A 21,555-nucleotide genomic window follows, 5' to 3' on the forward strand; every position below is an offset into this window, starting at 1 on the left:
TCTCTGACTTTTGATTTTTTCTCTTTATTTTTCTGTGTAACATTTCCCCAATTTTTTTTCCTTGCCTGCTAAATAAAATCTGCTTCCTTTATCCTTCCATTTCTCACACTTCTTGCCTATGAGAAGATAAAGTCAGTGAAATAGAAATAGAGTTAGAAGAAAAGGCACTTTTTGGAGATGGAGAAATGATGGAGGAAGGGTTAGGTAAGGAGATTGAAAGGACTAAAAATAATCAAGATATATTACATACATGTACTAGTTTCCTCAAACTAATATAACTATTATGTATTACATACATGTTGATATATAAACAAAAAGTAGAGATGTGAATGATCCTCAATCCTGTGATCAGAAACAGTCAGCTGGTGCAGCTGATTTAACTAAAGACCTCTATAAGGTGTTTGCTCAGCAGTGTGATTGCTGTGAATTGTGGGTGTAGGCTGTTACCTTAATACACAATGAAGTGCATTGACTTAAATGCATGTTATCAGTTGTAACTTGCGTTTTAGAGATGTATTTCGTGTAAGATCTCGCAGTGGCAGCACCACCACGAAACGCTTTTGTGCTTGGAAGTTTGTCATGTGACGAGCTGTTTCTCTGTGCTTTGCATGCAGCTGTCTGTGAAAACGGGTGCCAGAACGGTGGGCGTTGCATCGGACCCAACCGCTGTGCGTGTGTTTACGGCTTCACTGGTCCACAGTGCGAAAGAGGTAAGAAAAGGGAAACGAGACACTTACGTGGAGGAAAGCTTTTTAACTTTAAATGTTTACAAGTCTAATGAAAGCGTATTTAACTGTTCTTTGGTCATATTCGCACCTTGAACGGTAAGTTTGTGGAACATAATAGCAGCAAGCACATCTCAGTTTTTCACACTGAAACGACCTCTGTTGAAGAAGTCAGCTTATGAATTGTACATCTAAGGTATCAGAAGTGCCTGACCACAAATTCTAAGAGTATGCCTACTTCATATTGGAGTCATTGTTGGGATTTCTATTTCTGTTTAAAAAAAAAAAAACAAAAAAACAAAAACACCATGTTGCTTGTGCTTGACTGCAAAACTCCCCAAATCTGACATAAATTGCCCTGCACAATAAGGAAAAGTATAACATTCTGTGATTAAAAAAAAAAGGTAGAATATGATCAAGGCTCTATTACTTTATTTCTCTTGGTTTTTCCCCTCCCCTGTTTCAGTTTTTCTCAACCCTGGAGTTTTGTGGGTTTTAAAAATGGCTTTCAGCAATTACTGAGACAACATGCTACTTGTTCCCATCTGTACATAGAAGGCTTTCTTCTAACCAGCGCCAGTGATACCCTCCAGAGATACTTGCTGATTCGCTTGAGCTTTCTTTTTTTTTTTTTTTTTTAAACTAGTGTATGGCAAGAGTTAATGTTAACACATTTGACGTAGACTTATCAGAACCAGTCCTTACAACAGATGCTAATGTAACCTTCTGCAGAGTTGCAGGGCAAAGAGGGTTGGATATCTGCACACAGGAGCTTCCTTTGACCAGAACAAAAGGGTTGGAGGAATGAATGCTGTAGCCAGCATTGTTCATTTTATCTATGTAGAGTCAGTCAAGCCAGGATGAAACCAGCTACTGTGAATTCAGTGGTGTTTAAACTCATGACCTGCAGGCTGCTGAGAAGTTTGCAGCCATGATCTACTCTGTGACTTAAGAATTACATCCCAACAGTGTTTCATTGGCATTGCAAAGAAATGATACTTTATAATGTAATAACTCTTAGCACTAAACCATAGAGTAAAAATAATTTTAAACTAAAAGTGGTATTAGGTAAGTATTCATTATTACATATACCTTCAAGTGTGTTTTCCCGTAGCTTGTTACAGCATCTAGAATTCTGTAGCACTTTATTGTGAAACTAGAGTATACTGGAGTTACATCAATGAAATATTACAGGTAAGTAGTGATGATAGCTTGTGCAAATGTACAGAGGCCTTGAATTACATTAGAACCTTATATTTAAAAAAGTTATGCTTATTACTCTAACAAAATCTTGACATTCAAGAGGTTAAATCTTGGGAAATAATTAGGAATAGCAATTAATTGGTGAAGTTTGGAAAGTAAGATACATGCAGTCTTTTAACATATTCTTCTATGTGTATACATCAAGATTTGTATTATTCTTAATGTAATTGAGATTTTTAGGACTTAAGTACATTCCACAAATGACAGCGTTTATAGTTTTGCTTCGGATGAATTTTAAAGTCTTTATCAGATGGTTCTATTTGAGGTAGAAAAATTAATTGTGAAATGTTAGCATAAAAAGATAAATCATTCAGAGTGGAATAACACAAATTTCCTAGGTGATGATAAGTTTATTTAAATACCAAAAAATGAAGAGTAGTTAAATTTAAATTTTCAAACATAATCATAACTGGTGGAGATGATATTCTTTTTTTCTGGAAATCTTATAAACCTAGCAGCTCTTTTATCCTGAAGCAGATTTCAAGTTCAATTCCTCATTGACAAATGAGTTGGGTATATAGTTTCAACTCAGAGGTTTTTATGCATTACATCATTATTAAGCAGTTATTCATTCATTAGGTTTGTTAGTATGTATTAAATTTACGGGAATTCATTAAAGACTTATGTGCATTTTACATGTACAGTAGCATATTTTCAGAAGAAAATTATAAAATTAATTTTTGAATGAATCAAATTTAAGGATTTTTTTTAGATCATGAGTTTGTTTCTTAACTCTTTTAATTACTGAAAGTTTTAGAAGTTTATTTCTTCCAAAGAGGTAATTAATAATTTCTACTCATATCACAACCATGAACTTTAACACTTTTAAGAGACAAATTTGTTAGTTTTGAAATGCATAATAGGTAATTGTACCAAAATAGAGTTCTTAACTTTTCTTAATAAATATTATATCTACATAAATACAGAAGGAATCACTAGGTTAGTGAATATATTCTTGTATCATGTTAACATTTAAAGTTCATGCATTTTTTTAATTACTGAATTTCAAAACACTTGTTCTTTATTACCTAAGAAAAAAAGAGCTTTGTAAAATTAGGGGTATTTTCCCTCCTTCAAGTGGAATTGCATATAATTTTCCTCTAAGCTGGCCTCTCGGGATAGGTTGTATGATAAAGCATGGCTGCTTTATCTGGGTTCTGGCAGACTGGTTTCCGGCCTGGAGACAGAGACTGAGTGGTAACTATTGACTGGCATGATTACGGTATTTAACTTGAGTCTTGGATCTGGGTAAGCTGAAACTCTGGAGCTCTCTTCTCACTGTCGCTGATACGCACAATGACCTTTTATGTTTAGCATCAAAAAAAAAAGCTCTCATGGCCACATGCTGATTGTGAACTGCAGACAGATCAGCTATGTCAAAAGCACATGAAGGTACTTAGCTCTCACTTCTTTCTCCAAACAGATTGAAGAATAAACAGAAGTAGAATCAGAATTGTGTAAACAAGATCTAATTTCCCCCTAATACTTAAGGTATATCTTTGTGTGCGTCAGCAGATACTTGCAGATGGTAGTGAGCACGCTTACCTAAGAGATTTCTAGATAAAGTGAAAGGGCTGCTTGATGAGCCGTCAGAGTTCCTCTTTCAACCCTTTTTTGAGTTAAATGGTGGTTGGATTCTTACTTCATAATTCAGTTTTCCTTGGTGCTTTTATAAAGAACATCTGTTAGAAATATATCATGACCCTCCCAGTTAACATATAAATTATGCTACGAATTTTTATGTTTATGTCTTCCTTAGAAAAATATATAAAACCTATAAAATTTCAAATAACCTGACTACCTAATGACATTTCTTTTGTATGTCTTTCAGTGATGAGTACCTTAGAAAAAGAGGACTAGAAAATTACATTTTTAATTTACTGGTGGCTTCAAGAAAAATTCTTTTCTTAATCTGCATCTGCAGTGAAAATAATTGTGAGATCCGGTTGTAAATGTTAGAGTTTATAAAATCTATTTGTAGCCTGCACTTGAAATGACAGTAGAAGGATTGTTATTTACTGTTGGCATCTTCCATGAAATCCAGGTGTGGAGAGGGTTGGGTGAATTCAATGCCTAAAAGCACACAGAGGGGATTCTGGGTCTCTCCTGGAGACCTCTGTGTAGGGTGCTGACTGGCCCAGTCGTGCAGCAGTTTATTGTCAGAGCCTGAATCACTGAAACTGCATCCTTATCCCACAGTGTGAGTCTGGTCATCTAAGGGTGACATGGCACATTCTCTGTTGTGTAATTCAGTAGGAATGTGACGACTACTTCTGTGAAAGTTAACAAGCACAGTCTACCTCTTAGTATAAATTTATTTATTTATTTTTGTCTTTTCGGGACAGTTTAGTCTGGTCTTGGACTCACTTTGTAGCCCAGACTGACCTCGAACTTGCAGTGATCTTCCTGCCTCAGCCTCTCAAGTGGTAGGATTATGAGTGTGCATTACCACACCTGGCACTTGGGTGTAGATTGTTGTATACATTTTTCTTTGCCCACCCACATTTCAGGGTGTAAAAACTGACAGCTATTAACATATTCTGCCAACACTCAGATTCTCCAAAAACAGGAATAAGGATTGGCAAATTGAGATTTTTCCTAAATTCTGAGAACTATATAGACCAGACCCAGATTTGTTCAGAAATAGCTGATAAACTTGTGGTTAATCAATATGTAACCCATCAACTTCAAACTTAATATAGAGTATACAAGTAAGTTTGGGTTGTATAGCCTAGGGACATAACAAATTAATTATATAACCAGGAAAACAGAGAAGTGTGATGCAGAGAACAAGTGAGTATCATGCAGACTTCAGCATACAGTGAATGTAACACTTTCGAGAAATGTGTAAACTGTAGTTTTTACTAAACAAAAGAAACTCATCGTAGTTTTATTATTTAAAAATAACACATGCTTATTATAAACTATTTAGAAAATAGAAAAAGATCCAGTTATGCACAATTTCACCACTCAGACTTAATCATTATTAATATTTGGGAAATGTACTTTGAGTTTCTTTATTGAGTCTACTGTAAATAAGAGTGTTCACCAAAAACGCGATCTTCCCGTTCAATTTGACGCCACTCTTCTGAACCACGGACTAAGTCTTCCTTCTATTTTCAGTCTGGTTCAGCCTGTTGTAGACCATGATGGTTGTACTGCACATTGTAACAGTGAAAGCAGGACACCTCATTTTTTCAAAACACTGCTAAGTTTGTAAAGATATCCTCTCCACCTCTGGATGAAGAACCTTAGCCCAGAAGTGAGCAGCATGGGGGGTAGGAAAGGGAAACAGGAGAGCGAGCCATCTTATTCAAGCCCTTAAATTTAGTTACAGGGCAGAGCTGTCTGCACTAATTGTGTTTTGTATTATTTGACATTTAAAGTTACTTCCAGGTTTTCTTTTTTTGTTTTCGGTGGGTTTTTTTTCCCTGTAGTTTAGTTATATGTGATTAAAATCTCTGTAGCCAAATCTGGGTTCTGGATTATATTCTTAGAATATATCCTGCACTATAATTGCTGAGTCGTTGGTTATATGGAAATCTAGAAAATTTTAATATGGTCTACTCTTTTCTCTCTAGAAAGACATTTTAAATGATTTTTGAACTCTTTGACATTAGGTTTAGAAATTCCTTTCTCATTCCCAAATCTTATTAATATCTGTTGTTTTTTTGCAATGCTTTTATATTTTATTTCGTTTTCTTATAATCGTATATTAAAGTATACAGGAGAATAAACAAATTTTATTTATAGATATTGAATATTTGTTCACTCAGTATTTAAGTGTTTATTATTATCACTTGTGTATTTAAAACATTCTATACTTCCTGTTAATGAGAAGCAAATTGTCAAAAGGCCAGCTCTAGTCATCTACTTTACAGAAGATACAGTAGATCCCATAATGTGAATAAGAACAAACAGAGAGCTGAGATACGCTTTCTGACAAGTGGTAAATTAGACCGTCTTCTGACAGTCAGACAAAAGTACAGTAAATTTAAAGTCGAAAATACAGTGACAAATTCCTGTATTGCACCGTAACGTGTATTATGACTGATTCTTAGGCTAATGCTGTTTGAACTCTATAATTAATTACCAATCACTGGAGTCACTAAGCCAGTAATCTTATAGAAATAAAATGTGTCTTCTTTCCATGCACTTTGAAGATTTAGTAAAATGAAAACTGTAAGGAACAAAGAGATTACAGACTGCAAGTGCCAAACCCCCATGCACCAAGTGCACACACACACACACACACACACACACACACACACACACTACTCATGAAGCTGTTGAGAAGAATATTTTATAACCTTGCGCTCTCTAAGCTAAACTTAGCCTTACATGGGCATCTTAAAAATACCAGAAGATCTGTGGGAACTTAACTTTTTGGCACTAGCGCAGATGACATCCTTATCTTGAATGCCATGAAGACGCCAAGGGAAAGGAAAGAGGGAAGAATTAAGCAGTGAGAAGTTGAAGGAAAAGGGAAGAAGAGAACAGAGAACAAGAGAGAGGAAAATGTGTTGCTCATCAAGGAGTGAGAGTGTTTGCAGTATAAAGCAAAGGCGTATTTCAGGGAAAAAATTAATTCACTTGATGCATCTGGGAGAAGCTAGGCTTCCCCTTCTCTGTCTGAGGCTTAAGCCTGTCTGGATCTGCAAATCAGGATCAAGTATTTGGACAGCTCATTGCGCTTTTTTATTTTCCTGTGAACTTAAACACTGAGTATGTTCATTTATTCTTTGTATCTTTGTTTTTTTTTGCTTTATTCACTTAAATCTGAAAAAAACCTGCCATATAAAATGAAAATATTCAAATACAATGTGTTTGCTTAAGTCCCTAAATGTTTTCCAGTTTTCCTATTTCAGCATCAGGTCAGAAGATGTTACAGGTTAAATGGTTGGAAACTAAGTAAAGCTACTATATTCACATATACATTAAATACTGTGTAGTGAAATATGGTTGAAAGTAGTTAAATAAATTTTTGTGGGTGTAAGTTATGTAAAATCTATCATGTATTTCAGAAACCCCCCGCATTACAGATTCCTAAATTGCACCCATTTCCAAGGATTAAAAGCAATAATGTGCTTACACATAAATGTGCCTCCCATCATGGGAAGCATCCACTAAGTGTTGTTTGTTTTGTTTTAGGAACATGGGGTATAGTGACAATCCAAGGTTAATGTTAAGACCTGTATGATGCTGGAAGCTCTCTCTGATTCCTGTTTCTACCCAGATAATATTTGTCTAGTGTCCCAGCCTTTATTGATAAGGAGATTTAAATGATAATGCTATAATGCTTGGCACAGAATACATGATATTCAAAGATACAAAATCTTTTTAACAGAACTCCCCAGTTACCAAAAAGGATGAGGTAAATAAAAATGAAATCTACAGTGGGATAAAATATGTTTTGTGAAGTAAGTCACACAAGTAAAATGTAATGCTGTTTTAACTTGGAAGGATGGAAGAAATAGGATATTTTAAGTGATGGTCATATTCCTGAATTCCTCAGATTTGAGAATTAAATGAGAAATGATGTGCATTGACACTGTTTGGTAGAGAATAAGTGCTCAGTAAATGTTAAGCTTATGATGAAAAAAACCAAGACAGGATAGCTCTTGTAGACAAATTGCCTTGGTTGGTGATAAAGAGTTTATTTCAGGATCACTTGGACTTCTAGTTTAGGTTTTGTGAGTTAAACAATGTCCGTTTCTGTGTTAACTTCTGTGGGGTTTTGCTAACAATGCAGATTGATTGGATATGTTATCAGTTTCTTGCTTGTTACACAGTTGAATAACAGCCTCTTTGTATTGTTTGACATGTTTTTACCATGAGCACTAGGGTTTCTATCAATAATTCTTGCCTAACCGACCTGTTTAAAATGTGTTAGTCTGCCTCTTCCTTATATTACAGGTGTAATTCTAAGTATTTCAATTGTAACATATATATTGTGTTTCTCTAAAACTTAGAGAAAGCCACACCCTGTATGCACATACACATAATGATTCTAATGATCAGAAATAAGATGAGAAAAAGTGTAGAAATAGAAAAGGCAGAGAATTCCTAGAGAATTATTTAACTGGTGTATGTCTTACATACTGCTAGTTGAAAGAGTCGGGACGAGGCTGGAAAATAAATTTGGTTCTTAAAATACAAAGCCTGGAATTCCAGAGTCAAGAGCTGCCCTTCAGAAGAGGTGCTATGAATAACTTCTGGACTTGAAAGCGGAGGTAATTCAGTGACAGGATAGAAGGAGGCTAAAAAGATGGAAAGCAGAGAGACCACTCAGGAGGACTTGGTTTTGTCAGCAGTAGATGTAAGTTTGTACAGTATGTTTGCTTATGCTGTGACTTATATGCACCTAAATTAGATTGTGGAATAATTGTGAAATGGAAAATTATGTAATGGTGAAAAGAATGACTGGATATTTACTATGACAAAGTCTTTAGAGGAATTAATTTTTAAAGAAACTCAAAGATAGCATTTTTAGTATTGTAAATATGAAAAGTGGGATATAAGGAAATAATTTGTTCAACTTCATTCAGCTCAAAGGGAAGAAAGCAAGTTTTGAACATGAGGTATAATAACCTCAGAACCCAAAATGAAACACAGTGTTGCAAAAGTAATGTATTCTCTATACATGATGCTCTTGAATGAAGGGGGCTTACTGCTTTTGAATTATTTTGTTATCTGGCACAGGCAAATTTTTTGGCAGGTAAATTTCAGATTACACTTCTGAATTCATAATGCATAGTTTCTTTATTAATACGTGATTTAAAACATTTATTCAAATTCATAACACTTAAAACAAATTGATGCTTCCATTGCTAGCCAAAATGGATGAACAGAAACCAGGTTAACTCTCATTTGTGAAAAGACAAGAAAAGAGAACAAAACATATGAAGCAACCGTTTAAAAAATATTGACTACCAAGCAACAAAACAGAGATCCTTGAGAGAAGGAAGCAAACGATGTGAACTGTTTGATTCCTTCAGTTTCCTGCATGAGTTTTTGCAGTCTGCACTGCAGTGGGAAGAATCCAGGTGAGCCTGGCTGATTCCCTGCATCAAGGAGAGAGAGCCAGAGTGCGGTGGGGCCATGGTGGTTGATGACTGGAGTTCTTAGGGTGGACAGAACACAGGAGAGTCCACAGATGTATGCCAGGAGCCATGTACATACAGAGGGTTGCTTCCAAAGACTTTGTGGAGAAAGATATAATCATAATTTTAAAAAATAGTCCAAATCTACCCAGAAGTGATAGAGATATTATCAGACAAATAGACCAAACTAACTGATATTAGGGTATTGCTTATGTTTCAAAAGTTAGAGAAAAGATCGAAAATATTAGAGATGTGGAGACGAAAGTGAACATTAAGACGAGAAGACGAGAATGTCTGAGGTGGAAATGCTTTGAAGGAGATGAATAGTGAATTAGATACTGTAGGTGCAAAGATTAGTGAACTTGAAGACAGGCAGTAAAAAATATTAAACATAAGCCCCAGAGAAAAAAGTGTTTACCTCATTGGGACTTGTGACAGCTGCCAGCGTATTAAGTACATATAATCAGAGTTATTGTAAGCAGTGGGTGGCAGAGATGAATTCATAGGAAATTTCCGTATTTGTTGAATACTGAAGCTAACAGAACCGAGAAGACCAATGAACCGCAAACAAAAGAAACACTAAGAGTCACAGCAAAGGACATCAATAAAAATTGCCTAACGGCACAGATATGGAGAAAATCTTAGGAACGCTCTCAGAAGGACATGTACAGATGGAGAGAATGTGAGGCTGCCAAAAACCTTCTGGCTGGGAGCACTGCAGGTGAAGAGGCCGAGCAGCCTCACATTCGGAGGACTGAAATTACCAGAGAACGCTTCCCAGAGATAGAGGCAAAACAAAGCCATTTTCAAAAATAAAGGATAAAGAATTTTATCATAAGCTGCCTGCTCTGTAAGAAATTTTAAAGATAGTCCTTCAGACTAAAGGAAAATATTATCAGATATAAATATGTATACATAAAAGGATGAAGAGCATCAGAAGTATGACTGGGTAAATATATAAGTTTTACGCTTTGTATTTGTATCTTAAGAAGAAACTGGCTTTTGAAATGAAAAACACAGTGTTCTGTGGGATTTATAAAAGAAGCGGTGAAAAATAAACTTTAAAAATAGCACAAGAAGTAGAGACTCTTATAGTATTTGTTGAGCAGTGTAATATTATCTGAAGTTAATCATATATATGCTAAATTTTAAAGAAACCACTACATACAGAGCTATAGCTAATAAACCAAAAATGTGCTAACAAAAACTGAAAGCAGCAAATGAAAGAGAATGAATGTTAAATGGAAAACTCAAAATCAAATAGGATTTGATAGATTTAAACCTAACCATATCAATGTAAATGACCTTAAACATTTAATGAAATAGCTTCAAGATGCCAATTAAAAATATTGTTATATAATATAAATTAATTCATTTATATTCTCCTATAAGTAATCTATTTTGAATAAAGCCACAAGTAAGGTTAAAATTTAAACATGGAAAGCATAACTGACCAAGGCTAATGAAAAGAAAGCTGGCCACATTAATATCAGATAAAACAAACTTCAGAGCAAAGAATATCAAGCATCAAGAAAGTAATTTATTATAATAAAGATGTCACTTAATAAAGAGGCTTTAACAATTCTAAATGTTACAAATTTAGTAGCCCAGCTTCAAAATGCATGAAGTAAAGGAAGAATAGATAAATCACGGTTATGGATATTCACCGTCCCATTCTTGACAGAAGTAGACTTAAAGTCAACAAAGAGAGAAAATAAATCTCCTAGATCTACTTTCTATTTAATACAAATTTTATGGAAACTTTCCTAGAAAACTGGATGGAATTTAAAACATCCCAATTCATCCTAAGGAACCTTAACAAAGCCAGAAAAAGATCTTTCTTGAGAAAAATGCAAATACTGCTCACAATGCAACACTTTGCAACAAAAATTTATCCAAATATATCAACAATAATACATTAAAATGATAATATGTCACAGCTAACTAGGATTTATCATGGGACATTAAAAGTCAGTTGTCATTCATATCAAATTAAAATAATCGTATGTCATATAAATAGATACAGAAGATGCATTTGAACAAGTAAAATGCTTCTAAACTAGAAAGTGGGAGAGAACTTCCTCAAAATGATGAGATTTTAAGAGATCTGTACCTAACATCACACTTCGTGATGAAAAGCTGAGAGCTTCCACCACTCCCACTGAGCATTCCACTCTATTCTAATCAGGGCAGTAGGACAACAAAATAAGAATAAAGCATAAGGCAAAGGGAGAAGTAAACTCTTACTTGCACAAGACATAATTTTCCACGTAAAAAGTTTGATGAAATTTTCAAAAGCATGACTAGAGAACCTAAGTAGATTTGTTAACAAGGTCATAGGATGCAAGATCAAAGCATAAGATTTGTTTTATTTTTATACCTAGCAGTGGTCAATTGAGAATTTAAAAACTACCACTTCCAACATCATAAATCTTGTGACATTCTTGGAGATAATTCTGATAAAAGATGAGCTACTCTTGTGTACTGAAAGCTATAATTCATTTTTAAGCAAAGTTAATGAAGACCTAATAATGACGATGCATACTGTGTGCATTGGTTACAGGACTTAATTTTGTGGGACGTAGATTGTTCACAAATTGACCTATTGACAATATAGTGCTAATCAAAATCATAGGTAAATTTTGGAGAAGTTGATGGGATGTGAAAATTCAAAAGACCTAGAGTAGCCAAAGCAAATTTGAAGACAAACTCAGCTGAAGCATGTACACTGTTTATGAGACTTATTGCCAGGTTGTATAGACAGCCAAGAAAGCAACCTTGTTGTGTATGGTGACATTTAGTGTCCATTGTGAGCTTGATCGACCTGAAAACTGCACAGGAGATTAGTAAAGGGCACTCACAGGCGTGCTGGGTGGGTCGTGGACACGTGGCTTGGTCTGGTCGCTGGCCCTTTTCTCTCAGGTGTTGCCCTCTGTGCTTTGATTCCCAGCTGCCATGCAATGAGCAGCTTTGCTCCATCTCTGTTAAGGTTGAGTGGGCCAAAATTAGTCCACGTTCTTATGTTCAGCAAGGAATGAGGTTTCAGTGGTACACTGAAGTAGCCACACTTACTTAAAATCGCAGGACAGTAGCTACAGGAATGGGCAGAAAGACAAAAGGGGAAAAGGAGGAGATCGAGGAACTGGATAATTCAGGCTTCCTGTCCTTAAAGGGTCAGACACCTCTGTGTTCTAGGTGCCTCTCCTTCTGTCAGTGGTGTCAGTGGTCTGCTACTGGGGGTGTTGCAACCTCCTCAAGCATGGCAGTTAGCAGGTTTTGCCTCGTTCACAGTTGAATGGAAAGAAGAAGGTAGCTCCCCAGCCCCTCTACGTCCAGCTGCACCACTGCCACCCTGTGTTCCTGCCTTGGAGCCAGCCAGCTGTAGATAGAAACCACTGAAATCATGAGCCAAAGGGACCCATTTCTCCTGTTAGTTGTGATGTCAGGCATTTTTGTGCCAGCAGTAAGAAGGCTTATTTATTTATCAATTTAGAAGCAAAGGAAATTCAGTGAGTTTTTTTTTTATATGTGAAACAATTGACCTGTGCTCACCAAATACTAAAATTATGACAGAGTAGGCCATTGACCTAAGTGTAAAATAAAGCCATCAAACTCTTAGAAAATAACACACTTTTATGACCTTGGTATAAATACTATATTCTATACCCAAAGCATGGCCCTATTAAAAATGGATACATTTCATCAAAATGAAAACTCCCTGGTCTTTGAAAGATATCGTTAAGAGGATTAAAAGTATCAAGCCATGAGTTGGTGAAAATATTTGTAAATGATGTGTTTGTGCCCAGAATAAACTTGCTATAAAGAAATAGCAAATCTTAATAATAAAAGAGCAAACTACCCAGTTAAAAACAGAAAAGTGTTTGTGGAAAATTTTCACCAACTAAGTGCATGTAAGCACATAAAAATATGTTCAGCGCCTTCAATCATTAGGAAAATAATCTCCCGACACCTATATCAATCCGTCGTGATAAGAATTTAAGTAGTACAAGCCCTGGGGGAAACAGTTTCTGAAAAGCTAAATACATAGCGAGGGCAGTGGCACATGCTTGTCATCCTAACTACTTGGGAGGCTGGAGTGGGAGTATCACAAGCTCAAAATCAGTTTGTCTGGGGATTTAGCTCAGTGGCAAAAGCACCTGCCTGGCAAGTGTGAGGTCATGAGTTCAAGCCACGGTACCAAAAAAAAAAAAAAAAAAAAAAAAAAAAAAAAAATCAGTTTGAGCAACTCAGTGAGATCTAGTCTAAAAGGAAAATACTGGGCATGCATAGGAATAGAGGTCAATGCCAGAGCGCTTACTTGCCTAACTTGTGTAAACAACTTCAGACTGCTCAAAATAAAACAAAAGCCAAAACCATGCATATGCTTACAACACTGATTTAGCTGTTCTGACCCCATGTGCACTACCTAAATGAAAACGTATATTTATATAAAAAGTTGTACTCATGTCCTTATAGCAGCTTTATTTATAATAGCCTCAGAAGCTAAAACAACTCAAGCCAGGCGTCGTGGCGCACACCTGTAATGCCAGCACTTGGGAGGCTGACATAGGAGGATTGTTGCAAGTTCAAGACCAGCCTGAACTACAAAGTGAGCTCAAGGCTGTCCTGAACTGCGTAGCAACACCCTGTCTCAAGAAGACAAACAAACAAACCTTAAATGCCTATCAGCAGATGAATGGATAAATCATATTTTCGTGAAATACTTTTTGTGGTTTATATCTTCTTATTAGTACATGTTTGAAGTGCATAATATTTGCATTCCTTGTGTGGGGTTGGTACATGTGTACAATACATTTTAATTCTTCTTTTCATCTCCTTTCCTCTCCTTCTTACCCTCCTGTCTCTTGGTCTTCTTCCCACTCATAAAAGGTCTCTCTCTCTCTACTTCATATTATCTGTTCTTTATTTTGTTCTTTACTTGCAATCTGAATTTTTCTGTAGAAACCATGAGATATTTAAGCCCATGTCTGAGTTGTTTCACTTAACATTGTGGTCTCGAGTGCATCTTTTTTCCAACAGATGGCTCCAGTTTATCTCATTTATGGAAGAATAATACTGTGCTCCCTTATATGTAAATACCACATTTTCTTTAACCATTTGTCTGTTGATGCACATATAAGCTGCTTCCAAGATTTAGCTATTATGAATTGTGCCTACCATGCCTACCCATGTATCACTGTTAATATTGTGACTAATTCTTCGGGGGGTGATTCTGAGAAGAAGAATCACTGGGTCACATGGAATTTCTAGCTGTAGATTTCTGAGCCATCACCACACTGATTTCCATAGTGGTTGTACTAGTTTACATCCCCACCAATTGTGTAGAAAGGTTCCTTTTCCCCCACAGTCTCATAGTGTTTTTTTGTTATTCGATTTCTTGGTAGGATAAGATGGGATCTTGATGTTGTTTAAACTTGTATTTCTCTAATAAGTACCGAAGGTGAACTTAACTTTAGGTGTTTACTGACTATTTCTAATTCTGTGAGTGATTCTGTTCATAAAACTTAATGAATAATTGATGAAGTAGCCATTGTGTACGGTATGAACTTCCAAGTATTTATGCTGAATGAAAGAAGCCAAATAAAAAGTACATGTATTAATATTTTATTTTTACATAATTCTAGATATTTAAAGTAATATATTATCTATTGGACCATTGATTGCCTAGGGATGGAACCATATGAATGGGCAAGATAGAGAAACCACAAAGCAGCAAAAGAAAATTCTTGGAGGGTGATAAATGTTTGTTATTTAAATTATAATGATTTCATGGGTTTATACATAGACAAAATATATTTAATATTGCACAAATGTGTAGTTTTATGTCGGTTTTACCTCAGTGAAGATCCTGAAAAATTTGAAATTGAAAGTAATGTATTCCCTGTTTTGTGCAAGTTGATTTAGGTTTTGAAATTAATGCCTCTGGCCATGTGTCTTGATTACTTTTCTCTCTGCTGACCACAAAATAGCTGACATCCAAAATTAGAGAAGAATTTAGTTTACAGTTTTTGGAGGTTTCAGTCTATAATCAGCTGGCTGCAAGACATGCATGGCACAGGAAAATACTTCAAGGCAGCAACCAGAGCTAAGAGGGAGGGAACTTCCCTTATATTACACGCAGTCCACCCTACCCCACCCCTACACCCAGGATAGGTATAGCACTCACAAAATCTCTGTGCCCTCCTCTTGCACAGAATGAGGATATTTACAAAGTAAGGATCCTGGTTTCCTGCTGAGTCTCTCAGTGAAACTTCTACACTTCTCATGTTAATAGAATGTATCAACCATAATTCCATATCTCTAAAGAAGTATGTAAATATGGTGATACATACATTTCAGTCCATAATAATTGATCATCCTTTATGCATTCTTGATCTTCTGTTAGAGTTCAACCCTTATTCAGTTGCAACTAGGGAAACAGGATAAGAGATATATCCTGAACAATAAAAGTCCTCTACTGTAAGAGGACTTTTGTTTTGGAAATTTAATCAAGCCATGTTATTAATAGTTGCCTGCATAATCAATGTAAGTTTCTAAAGGAGTGAATGGCCAGGCAACCAGAAAATATGCCTAGAAAAATAACTGGAATGTATTTGTATCAGTTTATAGTATACTTCCTCTTAGTGAATCAAAAACTAAATATATGTTGACAAAGTTTCATTGTAAATAAAAAGTGACGTGTTCTGCCTGCCTTTCTTTTTGTATTTTAGAAGCTTTTCTCTTTATAAATTTAGTGCAAAATATTTAGATATAGTTATCATTTTAAACTCACATTTAACATTAGAAAAACCTCACTGTAAATTAACTTTTTTGTTGTTGGTTAAAGCCATAAAATCTGATAAACACAGGTCATCATTTCTCGATTTATTGACATTTCAACATACAATTTGTTACTTCTCTGCCGTGACAAGAGAAGCATATCCTTTATTACTACTTTATTTCCCCACACCTGTTGGTTGATCAGATTTTATCATCACAGTTTCCCAAAATGTGCTCATGAGTGCTTTCCCACTGTGAAGAGTGGTGATCAGTAGTCTTTTCTTGAACCTTAAACCTTTATTTGAACTCCAGTCCGATACGCTTATTTTGACAGAGTTTACTTTTTTTCTCATATTTCTAAAGGTACAATCCCAATTATTTTCTGGCATTGAATATGCTCTGAAGAATTCTCAGTCTAACCTGATTTTTTTTTCTCCTAAATAATTTGCTCTTTTTTTGTCAGTGTCTTAATAATTGTTAAGTTTGTATCATCTGTTCTCTGTACATGTTCTAGGGGAAATTATGCAGTCATCTGATATAGAATGATAGTTTTCTTACTAAAATTTTCTGTTTTATCTTTAGGTAGGTTTTCCACTTAATTTTAGGTTCTCTGAGTTGTTTTTTCTTACATTTGATCTGTTGCCTCCTCATTGTTTTTTGTCTTTAATTCATTTGTAGCTGTTTGTGTCCTGTTGCTTTTACTAAGTAATGTAATAGTTTTATAATTACAGGAGATGTTTTTACTTGCATTCAGTTAGTTTCTGTAGCTCAGAAGTTTTTCTTAATTTCACTTTTATGGTTTAATCAACTAGGTTTTGTTCAACCTTTTTATCACAGAATTCACCTTCTTATGAAGTTCTTAACGGATGCTGTATATTGCAAAGAAAGCTTCCTAAGTTTCTCATATTTCCTATTTTTTTTTACTCTAGTGGAACATATTTCTTATGAACATATTAATGAAAATGTTTGTCTCTGCCTGATTAAAATGGGTAACTCTGACCAGAGCGTCTGTTTGTACTAACTAGATGTAAATAGATCTTTCTTTTTTTTTTCCCTTCAAATTTTACTCAGCGTTGCTTGCTTTTCCTAGCTCTTGTTTGAGACTCAAGTATTTTCAGGTACTTCCTGTTCTGAGCCTACAAGAAGAGAAGACCTCAGCTGAGATCTGGGCAGCTGTGGTGAGTTGGTCTGTGCACTTTCTAACCTTTGTATTCCTGTACCAGGATCGTTCTATCTTTGGTATGTACCTGATAACACCTTCGCTGTCAGGAAATCATGCTTAGGTTCCCCCACTGCCCCGTCATTCCCTGGTGTTAGTCCCTCTTTGGTTGTTACAGTTTGAGCCCCGCTTTACCCGCAGTGACAGTGCTCCTTTTACCTTCCTTGCTGATTCTGGTCCCCCGCTTAGTGCTGGGAATGATGAACTCTGTGGTGATGATTCTTCTGTCTGTGCTGTCTAATGTCCTCCCATCCGGTAGCGATCACACTGTCCGGACCTTTCCAGGGTCTGTTTTGTTGTTTTGTTTCCTTTTTGTTGTTGTTTTGTTTTCCTTTTTTCTTTTTCTTCTCTTGTTTAAATGTAATAGTATGTCGGACAGCAGGAATTTTGACTCCTTATGTTTTCCCTGATTTTGTAAGCTAAAATTAAACTTAGCTCTCTAGGGAGAATTAGTAAAATTTCTCAAGATTTTGACTAATTACCTTCATTCCCTGTATTATTTGAAGGAAGGAGGATTGTAATATTTTCTTCTGTTTATTTCCTTTGCTGCCATTTTCAAATATCATGGCAGAAGTTTGAGCCTGTTTACTACTTTAGAATACATTTTTTTCCTGTGTTTCCTTTGACCTTTGTTATATTGTGGTTGTTAGCTGTAGGAAAGGAAGATTGTGTGATATGATTTCAGTTTACTGTGTTTTTCCTGGAAGTTGATTTTAAATTTTTGACGTGAGAATCTTGAGTCACACAGCAAGCCAGACATAGGTGCTGCTGATAGAATGTGATGTAATCTGATACTGTAGCTGATATTTACAAGTAAGATTCTGGCAGTTTATTAAGTACACATTATTGAACCAAGCAACACTAATTCTGTGGATGCCTCATCATCTGTGCATTAAAGACTGTGCTTCCCGTGACTGTACTTCATGTCACACTTTAATGCATGCAGATTTCTTCCATATGGGCAAAGCTGCATGTTTGTGAATGTCCTCCTCTGATTTAAAGATAGAATACAGTGCACATTCCAAATTTTAACCAAGATCATTCTTCTTTTTTTTTTAAGGATTAAGTTCTAAGTGTCACAGTAGAGACCATAATTAGAACTCAACAGAGTGCTGTGTTTTTCAGCAAGTCAATTCACAATTTCCGATTTAAAAAAACAACAGCAACCCTCCCCCCAAACAAACAAACAAACACCCCAGGACATTAGGCTATATCGTTATTTACTTGTCTTTCTTAGTCCTCAAAGTTGCCCGGATATTTGTGCCCAAATGGGCCTATTTTGCCCATTCAGGTTCGGTGCTCAAATAATAATAATTTTTTTAACTGTGATTGCGTATTGTTAGTACCAGGGGCCTAAAAGTAAAACTTTAACATTCCAGTTTCATGCCAAATCAGTAATACAAGAACCTTTGGAGCAAATGAGAACCAAGCATAACCATTAGAACTTTTTAAAGTGCCCTATCCCCCAATTACCCATTGTAGAAATTGTGAAATGTTGGTCTGTCATGAGCTCCTTCAAAAATGCTTTTAAAAAATAATTTTATTGGTACATTTTTGACATACATAATGACCACATTTGCCATAGGAAATTTGTACCTGTGCATAGTACATCTGAATTCTTTTTTTCCCATTCTCCTCCTTTCCCTTCAATCCTTCATCCCCTCTCCATTTAAAAAACTGTTTGTTTTTCCATTATTTTTTATCCCTGTTTCCTTCCTTCCTTTCCTTCTTTCCTCCTCTCCCCGTGCCCCTTCCATTTGAAGATTTTCTTCCTACTTTCCAGGCTCTGTGTTCCATTTTGGTCTTGATTCATCCTTTGGGTTTCTCACAAGGGGTAAATAAAATTATGTTCTCAGGATGTGTCCATTTACCTAAAAACGTCTCAAGTTTATGGAAGAGCAGTACTCCATTGTGTTTATAAATCACATTTTCTTTATGTTGGTCTATCGATGGTCATATTAGCTGTTTCCTCTTTAGTCTTTTGCTAATTACGTAATAGCTACAAGATTGAGCAATTGCAAATTATGCTGCTTTAAACGTGACTGTGCGTATGGCACATGGTGTGCTTTTAACTTTTTGGGACGATTCCTAAAAGGGGAATAACTGAATCAAATGGAACCTCTAGTTTAATTTTCTGAGGAATTCCCATACAGATTTCCATGCTGATTGCAGTAATTTGCACTCCCACCAGCAGTGGAGAGTGTTCCTCTTTCCCCACAGCCCTGCCAGCGCTTGTTATTGATTGTTTTCTTGATGATAGCCATTCTTTCTGCATTGAGATGAAGTCTCTGCTGTTTTAATTTGCATTTTTGAATGACTGATAATGTTGAGCATTGTCTCATATATTTATGTACTGCTTGCGCTTCTTCATTTGAGAAGTATCTATTGATTTCAGGTGTCTGTTTTTGGATTAGGTTTAAATTTGAGGAGGCTAAGATTTTTCTGAGGTTTTTTATGTATTCTAGATGTTAATCCTTTGTCTGAGGCATAGCTGGTAAAAAAATATTTCTCATTCTGTCAGTTGTCTCTTCACTCGTCAGTGGTTTCTTTTGCTGTGCAAAAGCTGAATGTTTTTGTGATTAGTTAAGTTTGAGATAGAATTTGTTAAAATAGCTCCAAGATTTTATCCAATAATTAATTCTCTCGTTCAATTGAGCCCCAAATAAAGCTAACTCTGGATAAAACTGACTCCTGGATTATTTTGAAGATGTATGTTATCTTCAAAGTCTATTCCTAGAAGGATATTTTTTGCTTCCCTCTGATATAATAAAAATGGATTTTAGTTCAGTTTAAAGTTTTCTCTGTCCCTCCTACTTGTAAATCACAGTGACCTTAATTGGAAGTGCATACTTCTTTAGAGGAGCAAAACTAAGCCGGCAACGTTTTAATGACTTTGTATCTTGCTTTTTTAGTTGCTAAACTAAAACCTAATCTAGACATATTTTTGAAATCGTATGTAGAAAATGGAAGACTTATCTAATTTCTTAAAAGGAAAATCACACTTGTTTTATGCAAACTTACGATTCTGTATCTTGCCGAAGTTAAATCCGTATCTTATTCAGTGGTTACCTTATAGATGTGTAGAGTATAAAAAGAATGCAGTGTGTAGATTATAGTAAGATATGTAAGGGCATATAACATTACAGACTCTTTTCATGCTATATTTTAGTAGTCTTTTTTAGAATAAATATTGACCTTATTAGGTGCTGAAATTTACTAATAATTGCATACATAGTTCCTGTTTATTGCTGTGGAATACCATAGCCTGAATGCGGCCATACATTTGGGTCTCTCTTTATAGTTCTATCAAGAATGACTTGTGAGGAGGTGGGATCTGGAAAGCTGATAAAAGAGAAGTGAGAGGGTGTGGCTGATACCCTGGGGTACCAGGCATCATTTTTCGGGCACAGAGCATTTGAGGAATTAACCTGAAGCCACAGTTAGACAAAGTAGAAGGCAGCTGAGAAGAAGGTAATGATAAAGGAGGCCAGGGGAAGAGAACGGTACTTTGGGGAATCCCGATGGGAGATTTTTGACCCATTAATTAAACGATGACTCTGTCGTGATGTGTGAGCGGCTCTTTGCTTCTGTCTCCCGTTAATGATGCAGATTGTGAATCAGGCCTACCGGAGACTGCCCCGCTCCCTACTGTGGGCTGTGCAGGAGAGACTGACACAGTCACCTCCAGATGGTTCCGGTCCACCAGGTGACTTGGGTCTGCAATGAGACAGATGTGCTAGTGCTCTGCATTCCTACTGATGTGTCAGGGCACATCTCCCCTGGGTCCCTGCAAGCTTCCCACAGCTCTCCTCGGTGCAGAGGGCTCAGGTTTTCCTGCTTTTCTTTACCTTTTCCTGGTGCTGGTTAGGTACCAGGCAGGGAAACAGTGGCCAAGAGCTAAGTCATTCTAAATTGGAATTTATTTCAAAGTGTATGCTGACATATATAAAGAATTTGGTTCCTTGCAAACATTTATCAGATGGCTGATAAGTGTTTTCTGTTATTTATTAAAGTTATGAAACAGACTCCTACAGTTCTTCCACTATATACTATTTGGAGATTTTATATTAATTATTTAAAAAATGACATCATAAAGTTTCTTGAATTACAGCTCCAACCTTCTCTCTGTCTAATTCTCTGAGTTAATGTCTCCATTGTAATGTTGGCCAAAAGTAGATATCCTTCTCTTATGTCTTATTTTAGGGAGAAGGCAGCCTGTCTGTGGGACCTTTGTAGTTGTTTTTTCTCAAGTTGAAAAGTGCTATTTTAAATGTTTCATCAAAAATAGTGCTAGATTTTGTCAGATGCTTTTACTATGTAGATTGAAATGATCTTATGACTTTTGTCCTTTTGTTCTATTGATAGGAAATATTATAATTGATTTCACATGTTGAGTGAAATGTGAAGTGCTTATACTAATCCCATTTGGTTATAACATAGTATCCTTTATATGTGTTGCTGTTCG

The 21,555-nt window shown here is 35.8% G+C and overlaps 1 protein-coding gene across 1 annotated transcript in view; it reads left to right on the top strand.

The window, feature by feature from the left end:
- Fbn2 (fibrillin 2) overlaps window positions 1–21,555 on the top strand; it is a 224,999-nt gene that overhangs the window by 19,480 nt on the left and 183,964 nt on the right. Inside the window, 1 exon segment of the mRNA XM_063232411.1 lies at window positions 615–710. Coding sequence (XP_063088481.1) covers window positions 615–710 — 96 coding nt within the window.

The sequence above is a fragment of the Cavia porcellus genome, unplaced genomic scaffold (genome assembly GCF_034190915.1).
Source record: "Cavia porcellus strain 051 isolate PalLab524CR breed Dunkin Hartley unplaced genomic scaffold, mCavPor4.1 scaffold_21, whole genome shotgun sequence".
Lineage (NCBI taxonomy): Eukaryota > Metazoa > Chordata > Mammalia > Rodentia > Caviidae > Cavia > Cavia porcellus.